We start from the raw sequence: 11,414 nt of genomic DNA, 5'->3' as shown, positions 1-11,414 counted from the left end.
GAACACCAAAAAGGAAACCTGTTGAAGTGAAATGGACACTATGAGAAATGGTGACTTGATCAGCATAGCCCTGACTGTTAATGAACAACTTAATACATTATCCCTCTTAGTAGTTTTTTGTCTGCTCTACTTAATATGACTGGTTTAATTCTGTAATTAATACACAGTTATTCTTAAGTGTTGAAAATTAACTGAAATGTGATCCCTGTTAAACATAAGAGTGGGAATAAGAGAGGGAAGAGATGTACAATTTGGGACATGCTCAAGCTGACTTGCCCCAAATGGTAGAGTTAGAAACATACCAGGGGACTCCAATTCAATCCCATCAAGGTGGCATGTGCCAATGCCATCTCACCAGTCCAAGTGATCAATTTCAGTTCACAATTGATCATAATGAAAGGACTAAGAGTCAAAGGGATCACATAAACAAGTCTAGTACCTCCTAATACTAACCGATAGAATAAATAAAAGGGAGAGCGATCCAACATGGGAAGCGAGATACTCAGCAGACTCATAGAATGACGGATGTCCTAAACAGCACTCTGGCCTCAGAATCAGCCCTAAAGGCATTCCGATCTGGCTGAAAAGCCCATGAGAGCATTTCAGGCATGGAAAGCCAAGACACTCTGGCAAAAAAAAAAAAAAAAAAACCTAAATGAAAGATCTCTGTGAGTGAGATCCCAGTGGAAAGAACAGGTCTTCAAAGAAGGAGGTACCTTTCTCTGAAGGGAGGAGAGAACCTCCACTTTGACTATGACCTTGTCTAAACAAGATAAGAGTCAGAGAACTCAAGGGGTTTCCATAGCCTTGGAAACTCATGACTGGAGCATGGGGAGATTACTGATGCCATAAACAGGAGTGTCAATTTGTAAAGTCAACAACAGGAGTCACTGTGCACTCGCTCCTCATGTAGGATCTCTGTCCTTAATGTGCTGTACATTGAGACTTAATGCTATAACGAGTACTCAAACAGTATATTTCACTTTGTGTTTCTATGGGGGTGCAAACTGTTGAAAGCTTTACTTAATGTATACTAAACTGATCTTCTGTAAAAAAAAAAAAGAAGAAGAAATTATCAATTCCCAACTTGACTCTCACTGGGATTAAACATGACAATAGGTCTGATCTGATTTCATCATCATTCAAAAAATCATCTATTATTTTTCACTTTATGTTTCTGTGTGGGAGCAAATTGTTGAAATCTTTACTTAATGTATGCTAAACTGATCTTCTGTATATAAAGAGAATCAAAAATGAATCTTGATGTGAATGGAAGGGGAGAGGGAGTGGGAGAGGGGAGGGTTGCGGGTGGGAGGGACGTTATGGGGGGAAGCCATTGTAATCCATAAGCTGTACTTTGGAAATTAATATTCATTAAATAAAAGTTAAAAATAAAAACAAGTGTACTATACAGACATTATAAAACATAGAGACAGTGGGTAGTGTCCCACATACATGTGGACAACATTCCCCCAGGAGGACACAGGTGATGACATTTTCTAATCAGGTCACAAAGAACCAAGATACTCAAGAAAATACTATTCATCCACAGATGATTATTGCATCCTGCAAACTCCCCCTATATCTGCCTGAGTCAGCCCCACTCACAGGATCAGGTGTCTGAGTTGAACCTATGGAAGTCATTACTGAGAACCTCTGGGTCACCTCCAAAGCAAAGCCACTCTGAAGGAGTCTGCTTGCCAGGCCTTGTGACCAGGCTTTGCCCCAGGCCCCACCTGAGACAGAGGGTGAACCCAGCAAACCCACTTGTGAGAGCATGAACTGGATCTACCCCCATGCCATGCTCTCCCTAGTGCCCACTCTGGCCAGGCTGAGTGATGAGATGGGAAATGCAGGCAAGTATGAGTTAGGGGTGGAGAAAGAGGCCAGGGCCACCCCTCCTCTGACATAGAGCTTCCCCCACTGAGCCCTGGACTCTGCTAATTCCCAGAGTTCAACCCTGTACTGTTGACTCCCCAAGTCATCCTTGATCCCTACACACCCTCCCAGCATCACCTGGCCTCCTCTCTATCACTCTCTCCACATTTCTAGCACACCGTGACAGCCCCAGTCTGAGCCACACCCAGGAACCACCACAACTACACATTGTCTCTTTTGTCCACCATCCTGCACAAGTGAGGAAATAAAGCACACAGGGGCTTTCCCTCGCTTGTCCAAAGTCCCACAGTCCAAGCCTGAAGAGCAGTCACCAGAGATTTCTCTTTGCCACCTTAGACTTATCTTCCATTACCTGTGACATACATGGTCGTAATAATAATATCAACCTCAGAGAGAGTTTGAAATACTTAAATCCATTCGTGTTTCTTAAAAAAAAAATACTTCTCAAAACACACGACTAAATCAAAACCCATAGGAAAGGGGCTGGTGCTGTGGCATAGCCGGTAAAGTGCCACTGCCTGCAGTACCAGCATCCCATATGCATGCTGGTTCAAGTCCTGGCTGCTCCAATTCTGATCCAGCCCTCTGCTATAGCTTGAGAGAGCAGTGGAAGAAGACCCAAGTTTTGGGGCTTCTGCAACAAACAACGTGGGAGACCCAGAAAAATCACCAGGATCCTGGCTCATGGTCTTTGCTTTGCATTGGTGTAGCTCCGGCCATGGCAGCCAACTGGGGAGTGAACCAGTGCCTGGAAGACTCTCTCTCTCTCTCTCTCTTCATCTTCCTCTCCCTCTCTCTCTCCCTCTCTCTCCCTCTCTCAACCTTCCTCTCTCTCACCCTCTCACCCTTTCTCTCTATTTCTCTCTCTCCCTCTCTCTCTCTTTCTGTCTCTTTCTGTCTCTCCTCCCTCCATGTAACTCTTTCAAACAAACAAATACATCTTTTAGAAAAACCAAAGGAAAACACACATGAGGTGTGTGCAGGGAGACAGAGTTGAGGAGAGAGGGAGACAGACCTCAGATGGCTGTCTTCAGCCCAGTGAGAGTGCACCAAATCTGCACTCAGTCATACAAACACTTGTCCACTGTCTGCTAGGATCAACAGCAACCTGTGAGTTCTGAAGCCCATCCTTGGGGAGTGGGACCCCTACAAATGTTTACTTCCTTAGGTGCTCTTCCCGAGCCCTAGGACACCTATTGGAATTCTCTATACAAGAGAGTTACTCTTCTATCATAACTTAATAACTCTTTGTTACACTGTCCTAATCAAACTATTTTCTGGCTTCCTAGATGGCCCAAACTGAGTGATTATTTTCTCTTCATGCTCATTTTATTTGTATTTCTTGTACAAAAGTTATTAATAGCTGATGGTGCTTTCGCATAAAAAGTAAAGCCTCCACATGGTAGGGTCTGCATCACATATGGTTTGAGTCATGGCTGCTGCACTTCTGATCCAGTTTCCTGTGAATGGCCTGGGAAAAGCAGCAGAAGACAGCTCAGGTACTTGGGCCCCTGCACCCACATGGCAGACCAGGATGAAGCTCCTGGCTCTGAACTTCAGCCTGGCCAAACCCCAGCCATTGCAGCCATCTAGGGGTGAACTAGAGGATGGAAAGTCTCTTTCCTTCTCTCTCTGTATCTCTGCCTTTCAAATAATTAACATCTGTAAGAAAAGTGTTACTAATATCCACTCTGAAGGAATTCAGGAAATGAATTACCACTTGCTTTACCAAAACAATTTAGAACCATGGTTCCACAAAGTTGGATCATCATCAGGTTTGCTCAGCAATTACGATGTACCAGGTCTAAAATGAGGGAGAACACGTCCAACCATCATTTCTCTCTTATGGATCACCTCAGTCCTATGGCTGATCAGTGATTAGCAGGAATAAGGTTTTTGTTGGCTCAAATGATCCATTATTTAAATGGGAAACAATTCACATGCAACAGTAACATAGTTGAACTTCCTGTTATCCCCCCAACCAGCTGACTCCTTTCCTGTTGCCAGCCATCATTTATACACAGTAAGGGCTGCTCCATGTCTGTCCAGTCACAGCTCCTTCCCCTGGATGACTACATATGAACTGTACACTCTCCTGGGACACATCAGGGCTAATGGCAGAGAGAAAAAACTGAGATGCATCCATGGGGAACGGGAGCCTGCAGGGATCAGCCCAATGCATTCAAAGGGGCAAGGAATGACACTGGGACAGGCTCATGCTCAATATCAACTTCTGTGCTTCCTTGAGGAGTGTCAGGTTGATCATTTCTATTCTCCACTAAGTACAGTCATCACTAACTCCAGAGATTACAAACCAGTCATGATAGGGAACATGGACATGACTGAAATGTGGACACACTTGGCCCTCCCCTGGGGTTCTCTCCATGGCTGGCAAACTCAGCTGTGCACAGGGAACACAGCGGCCAAAGAACCATGGACCTGCCAGGCTGACAGGCCAGCCTGTCATGGAGATAAAGGGAGGGTCTTCCTGACCGGGGCTGCAGTCAACATAAAACTGATGGGGAATAGGAATGTTATAACCATTTGTTTTGTTCCTCTCCCTTCACTGACAAAGCTGTCCTCTGTCTCTGCAGTAGTGAAGGGAAAACCTTGGAAATTACTCTATTTCTGCTTAAACAAATTAGAAACAATGGCATTCTCCAAGGAAGAGGAGGAAAGTCTCCAGCGATCTTTCCTCAAACAATCTCACCTCACAGGTATTCTTGTCGGTGGATCTGGACCACGGCACGAGGGTAAACACCACTGAGAAGAACATGGAAGAGCGGCACTTGCAAATGTCAGGAGAACTGTGCACATCAGAGAGCTGCAGGGGACAAATAGTCTGCAGATGAATCAGCACAAGATGTGAGATCCCTCTGACTGCACATACACAGGCCACGCCCTAGGGGAGGAAAGACTGTGGAACTGAGCTCCCACGCAACCAAGCAATTGACTTCCAGGTGACCTCTGAGGGTACAAGGTCTCAGTGGACACAGCTCCATGAAAATGAGTTGAAAACTGCACAAAGGTGCACCACTGTAGGACATGAGCCAAAACACCAAGATCAGTTAGGTGTGCGCTATGTGGTTTGCTTCACAGAGCAACAGAGAAGGAAAATGAGCAACCTCCTGAGAGTTTTTAGTCTCCCACACTGTCCAGAATGCCACGGAGCAGTACACAACAAAACATAGAGATGACTAGGACAGTCTGATCAGCTCTCAAAGAAAAAGACCACTGATTGGCACTGAACCTGTCCTCATAGAGGAATGACTAGGGACAGCATCTCCTCTAACCATTTCCAAAGAAGGAAAGGCAAATGCTCTTGAAATTGATGGAAGAAAGTGTTCCGAGCAGACGAAGAATTACATGAAAAACACAAGCTGGAAATGTCAGGCCTGAACGTACAACATACCTATCAAACTGCAATGGATGGGATGGTGCCGTGGCTCAACAGGCTAATCCTCCACTTTGCGGTGCTGGCACACCGGGTTCTAGTCGCAGTCGGGGTGCCTGATTCTGTCCCAGTTGCCGCTCTTCCAGGCCAGCTCTCTTCTATGGCCCGGAAGTGCAGTGTAGGATGGCCCAGGTCCTTGGGCCCTGCACCCAATGGGAGACTAGGAGAAGCACCTAGCTCCTGGATTTGGATCACCACGATGCGTAGGGCGCCAGCCATGACAGCCATTGGAGGGTGAACCAAGGGCAAATGGAAGACCTTTCTCTCTGTCTCTTTCTCTCTCTCACTGTCTACTCTGCCTGTCAAAAAAAATGCAATGGATTGAATCAGGGCCAGAGTGTAGAAAAAGAGGAAGGATCAGATTACATGCCAATCAACAGAAAGGTACAAGTTGAAGAACAAAGAGAAGGGAAGAAGCTGGAAGCTAAATGAATGGAGCCTCAGAGATGTGTGAACCAGAGCAAGAGTCCTAATGTTTGGGAGCCTGAAATGGGGGGGGAGAAATGGGGGAGCAGTGAACAACAAAATCTATAAAGAATCCAATGGCCAGGAAGATCATCCTTTTAGGAATACAATCCAAGTAGCTCAGAAGCATTACAGGGACATGTGAACAATCCACAAAAAAAAGGGGGGGGGGGAGAATCTTGAAATCAGAGCCAATGGCACACTCCCAACAAGGGAATACCCACATGAGAGGGTTTGACTTCTCATCAGAAAACACAAAGTCCACAGGATACTAGAACCCTGTCCTCCAAGTGCAGAAAGAAAAGATCTCCCAGGATTCTTGAGGGAACCAAGACACCCTGAAGGATCTCAGCCCCCTATGCAGAAAAAGGAAGGGTGGTGGAGAAGAAGGAATACTAAGAGCAGTCATCAGAAGACCACTTGCCATCAAAATAGCACCAAGTGAATGGAATTCTTCAGGCTAAAGTGAAATCCTGCCCACAGGAAGTCTGGTACATCAGGAGTAATGAAGAGCAGGAGAAACGTTAAGGATTTAAATCACTGCTGGCTGTGTTTTCGCCCTTAAATTCTCTAAACGACATCTGCAGAACCCAAAACAGAAAGCACAGACTCAGAGGGTGAGGCTCTGTTTGTACAAAGGTCACACCAAGGGGAACAGTCACAACAGAGCAGAAGGTCAAAGAATCGTGCGGCCCTAAGTGTCGCTCCCCCTCTTCGTGGAGGAGCAACACAGGACCCTGCCTAGGCTTCATATCCGAGTCACGGCACCATTATGTTGCTCCCCCTCTTCATGGAGGAACGACACAGGACCCTGCGCTGTTCTTTCGTCTGCTTGGCCCTCCCCGGGTTTGCTGCTGGTTCTTCCCGGGTTGGCTACTATCCCTTCCACCTCCGTGGAAGGGCAGTTCCCCCTGGCCACATTCCCCACTTCCGCAGGGGAGCGGCACACCGCCGGCCGGCTCTTCTCGGGGGCTGCACAGGTGTTCCCCTTAGATGTTCCTCTTAGATGTTCCTGGTGCATGCCATCTCTCTCCTCCTTTATAGTCCTCCTCTGCCAATCCCAACTCGGCTGCCCACACGCCGAGTACGCTGTTCTCCAATCAGGAGCAAGTCCTACAGTTTATTGGTTGAACTGGAGGCAGCTGTGCGGAAGCTGTTTACTTCTCTCCCAGCGCCATATTGTGGGAGAGCAGATGCATAGAATAAGTCTTAATTCCAGTAACTCAGTCTAGTCCGGATTGCTCCCCAAACCTAAGGTTTCATTACTCTGCCGAACAGGAAGAAAAGGGACTCTAATCAGATGGGAAAAGCAACAGGACCCACAGTGCTATGCCCAGAACAACTGAAACACGAAGACACGCTCTAGAAAAGCTGGATGTGGGCCGGCATCATGGTGCAATGTGCGATCCCACACCCTGAGGCACTTGCAGCTCCCTGCTAATGTGCCTGAGAAAGCATCAGAGGATGGCCCAAGTCCCTGCGCCCCTGTACATGTGAGAGACATGGAGGAAGCTCCTGGCTTTCTCCTGACCTGCCCTGACTGTGGTGGCAACATGGGGGGAGAACTGGCAGATGGAGGATCATTCTCTAATTCTGTCATTCAAATAAATTAAAAAAAATTTTTTTTTAAATAAGAGGATGAAGTTGGGTCACCTCAGGATCTAGATCTGGGAATGGAGCAGCAACAGATTGATAAACAGGTCTTTGTGGAAATCCAACTTGGCGTTTCCCCAGAGAACTCGCAGGAATGGAATCTCAGTTATATGGTCAGCATGTCTCTCCCAGCCTACCTGGCCCAAAACTATGCTGCCAGCACCTCAGGCTCTGAGGGGCACATGCATTTCTGCCCTGAGGGCTCTCTCCTCAGTGTTTCCAGGACAAGGGAAGGAGGACCCACACTGGGTGACACCAATGCGGCCATAGCCTACAGGACCTGCTTGCCAAGAGACCGCTCCTAGCACTCACCCACCTGAGGGTCAGGGATCGGGCAATGGGTCCTGCCCAGTGCCCTGAGGGCTCTAGGCCCTGGAAAAGCACTGAGGGGGCCACTGCACTACCAACACCTCACGATGCTCAATACAGACACCCTCTGCCCTCAGTAAGAGCCTGGAGGGACACAAGAGTCCAGAGGGGATCGGCAGCCTTTGCTGGGGCCACTTCCTCCCATGTCATCTGCACAATGTGCCACTCCTAAGGCCATCTTGGCAAACTCCACCCCTAGCCTGGGTCCTGGACACACCCATCTCCAGGCCCTGCTCTCTATGATGCGCACCCCTAGCAGCAGGTTCTGTGACACGTGCCCATTCTGTGACCACTAAGGTTCTGCAGATGTGGCATTTTGGCTTTAGCCCTTCGGAGCGATAGCAGCCAAAAGTGCTTTGGGAAGTCTTCATAGCATAGAGACTCACCAGCTTCTTTTCAAAAACTTTGGGGAGCAAATTTTGCCCCCCTCACCTGCCCCAGCAATGGGGGCTGACCACCGACCTAAGGGGCCCCCAGGCCCAGGTCGGGGTCACACTCCCGCCTCTGGCCCTGGACCAGTTGGTCCACGGGCAAAATACCATAGGTCTTACAGACCAAAAGTCAGACAATCCAGTCTGATGATAAGAAAACTCAGGGCCATCGTGGCACTGCTGACCACTCTCTGCGGGCTTCAGACTCGACAACGCGTGTGCTCCAACAGAGTGAACATCGGTAAGGCCAGGATGCCACCACCCCCTAGGCTAGGTAACCTGATCATCATGGAAATCTGAAAGCCTTGTAGGGGAGCACGTGTGTGTGCAGTGCTGTGGTGCAGTGGGCTCAGCCACTGCCTGCAACACCAGCATCCCAAAGGAGTGCTGGGTTGAGTCCCAGCTGCTGCACTTCCAACCCAGCTGCCTGCTAATGTACCTGGGAAGGCAGTAGAACATGGCTCAAGTACGTGGCCATTTTGGAAGGCACTGGTGAAGTGCCAGGCCCCTGTCTGGCCAGCTACCTTGCCAGTTGTGGTGGCCATTTCAGGGTCAAATCAGAAGATGGAAGCTCTCTTTTGGTTTTCTCACTCCCCAACTCAACCTTTACACATAATACATTTGTAACAGAAAGCAAAAGCACTTTGGGAGGTGATGCTGAGGTCACCCAGGTGCACAGCAGTTCACATCCTTCCTGCCTTTTCCTTTCTAGGACCTGTACTGAGCACGCCTGATCCTACCAGACGAACCGGCAATGGAAGGCGGAGGAAGCAAACCTGCAAAGTACATCATCCAATTATCCAGGATATGGACACTTTACCCCCTGATACTCCTCCACAGGAGGAAGCCATGGACATCTCTCCCCCTATACTCCCCAATGGGGGGTATCAAGGGACACATCACCCCCATATGTTCCCTGAAAGGAGAGAGCTATAAACAACTCATCCCTCTCTGCTCCCCTACAGGAAGAAGCCATGGACACTACTCCTCCATACACTCCACCTCGGGAGGAGGAGCCCATGGACACCACACCCCCATATGAGCCACCAGAACTGATGGACACCACACCGCCATATGAGCCACCAGAACTGATGGACACCACACCGCCATATGAGCCACCAGAACTGATGGACACCACACCGCCATATGAGCCACCAGAACTGATGGACACCACACCGCCATATGAGCCACCAGAACTGATGGACACCACGCCCCCATAAGAAACATCTTGGGCGGATCCACACCTCCCCATGTTCCACCACGGGAAGAGCCCAGGGATATCACACTCCCAACATTCCACCATGGGAGGAGCCTATTGACCCACACCCTCCTGTGCTCCCCCATGGGAGGAGTCCCTGGACACCACAACCTCCCAAGCTCCACCAAAGGAGGAGCCAATGGACACCACAATGCCATAGGCTCCTCCTCCAGAGTAGTGCCTGGACACCACACCCTCCTACGCTCCACCAAGGGAGGAACCAATGGATACCACAATCCCATAGGCTCCTCCTCCAGAGGAGCCCATGGACACAACACCAACCTATACTCCCCCTCCAGAGGAGGCCATGGACCCTTCACCCCCTAGTTTCCAGCATAGTCCATGGAAAGGTCAACCACGTCTCCTGCCCTCTGTTTTCCTCCTGCTGGTCCCAGGGGCAGTTTTATGCCTGGCCTTCCCATCTTTCCTTGCATCTTCATACCCAGTTTCCCAGCACCTATGGATATAGACCCTACCACGTGACCCTTCCTCCCTCCCCTCCAGGACATGGCACAACTCTGCTCCCAGGCAGCTCCTTTCATGGCCTCCAGCTGGCTCCTCACCACACAAGATTCTTATTTAATATTAAACACCATACTCGTTCTGTTTTTTGTGTCTATGCTCTGTAGATCCAGTGTGAGAAATGCTGGCTTGTGTGAGTGCTGACAGGAGGTCAGATCCTAGGGGAAAATGTTCCTGTGGTGCAAGAAACAGGGGCTGGAGGGTTGGGGGCTAGGGAGTAGAAGGAGCCAAAGGCCATAATGACTCCTCCTGAGCAGAAAAAGCTGTGGCTGATGGGCCGGCACCTGTGCCGGCATAGTGGGTGAAGCTGCGGCCTGCAGTGCTGGCATCCCATATGGGTACTGGTTCAAATCCTGGGAGCTCTACTTCTGATCCACCTCTCTGCTATGGCCTGGGAAAACAGTAGAAGATGGCCCAAGTCCTTGGGCCCCTCTACACACATGGGACACCTGGAAGAAGCCTCTGGCTTCTGGCATTGGATCAGTAGAGCTCTAGCCTTAGGAGCCAACTGGAGAGTGAACCAGTGGATGGAAGAACTCTCTTTCCCTGCCTCTCCTTCTCTCTCTCTGTAACTCAGACTTTTCAATATATGAATAAATCTCTAAACGAAGGAAAAAAAAGCTATGGCTGAACTTAAGGGATGGGGCCCAGGATCAATGAACCCAGGAAGGGAGGAGACAGGAAGGGTCATCCTGGCTATGGCAGCCACCACTTCTCACCTCCTCTCTGAGCTGCAATTGGCTGGATCTCCCCTCACACACACCAGCAGTCTACACTCTACACATTCACACCTGGTCCCTTAGGGAAATCTACACTCACAGCTCAGCCAGAAAGCACACATCTGGCATCGAAGCTCACAGGCCACGAAGAACAGAGGAAGAAAACTCATCGCCCCACAATAACCAAGGACAACCGTAACTCTAGGATGTCACTGATTCCCGGGTGATCTGATTGTCAACATGCGGAGATGTCCTCCTTGTTGCTCTTCCATTCAGATCAGGAAAGGGGAAGCCAAGAGACTATTTGCAGGGGAAACAAGCTAAGTTAGAGTCCCATTTTCCAAAAAAGGATTAATTGATTTATATCTTTTAACCCACAAGTACAAAGCATATCAACAGTCACTCCCAGCCATGCCACAAGACAAAAGCTGAACACCTGAAGTCACCAACTCATCTTGTATCCTACAGAAAAGTGAGGTCACTTGCAAAACACACCTTCAGAAATTGCCTTGACTGTCAGATGCAGAGAATCCCAGCTTAACTGAGCACAGGCCTCTGCTAGGGCTCAAATGTAGGTAGGGAACACAGACTGTAATAGGTCAACTGCTGGGGGCACAATGTGCACATGCTAGAGAGGAGAAAAC

General features: G+C 48.9%; 1 protein-coding gene across 1 annotated transcript; it reads left to right on the top strand.

Annotated features, from left to right (window-relative positions):
• The first annotated feature begins 8,142 nt into the window (after window positions 1–8,142).
• Window positions 8,143–10,138, top strand: LOC138843033 (amyloid beta A4 precursor protein-binding family B member 1-interacting protein-like). Its single transcript, XM_070065901.1, has 3 exons — window positions 8,143–8,512; window positions 8,984–9,054; window positions 9,237–10,138. Exons 1-3 carry the CDS (start codon window positions 8,284–8,286, stop codon window positions 9,489–9,491), a joined length of 555 nt encoding a protein of 184 aa, XP_069922002.1. The 5' UTR covers window positions 8,143–8,283; the 3' UTR covers window positions 9,492–10,138.
• The last annotated feature ends 1,276 nt before the right edge of the window (window positions 10,139–11,414 follow it).

The sequence above is a fragment of the Oryctolagus cuniculus genome, chromosome 21, assembly GCF_964237555.1.
Source record: "Oryctolagus cuniculus chromosome 21, mOryCun1.1, whole genome shotgun sequence".
In the NCBI taxonomy this organism is placed as follows: domain Eukaryota; kingdom Metazoa; phylum Chordata; class Mammalia; order Lagomorpha; family Leporidae; genus Oryctolagus; species Oryctolagus cuniculus.
This window is presented reverse-complemented; position numbering and strand designations above follow the sequence as displayed.

Coding starts and splice junctions, on each gene's coding strand:
- LOC138843033 (XM_070065901.1), top strand. CDS start 8,284: ATGGGGGCTGACCACCGACCTAAGGGGCCCCCAGGCCCAGGTCGGGGT. Junction 8,513..8,983: donor CTCCAACAGAGTGAACATCG/GTAAGGCCAGGA, acceptor TTTCCTTTCTAG/GACCTGTACTGAGCACGCCT. Junction 9,055..9,236: donor GGAGGAAGCAAACCTGCAAA/GTACATCATCCA, acceptor GCTCCCCTACAG/GAAGAAGCCATGGACACTAC.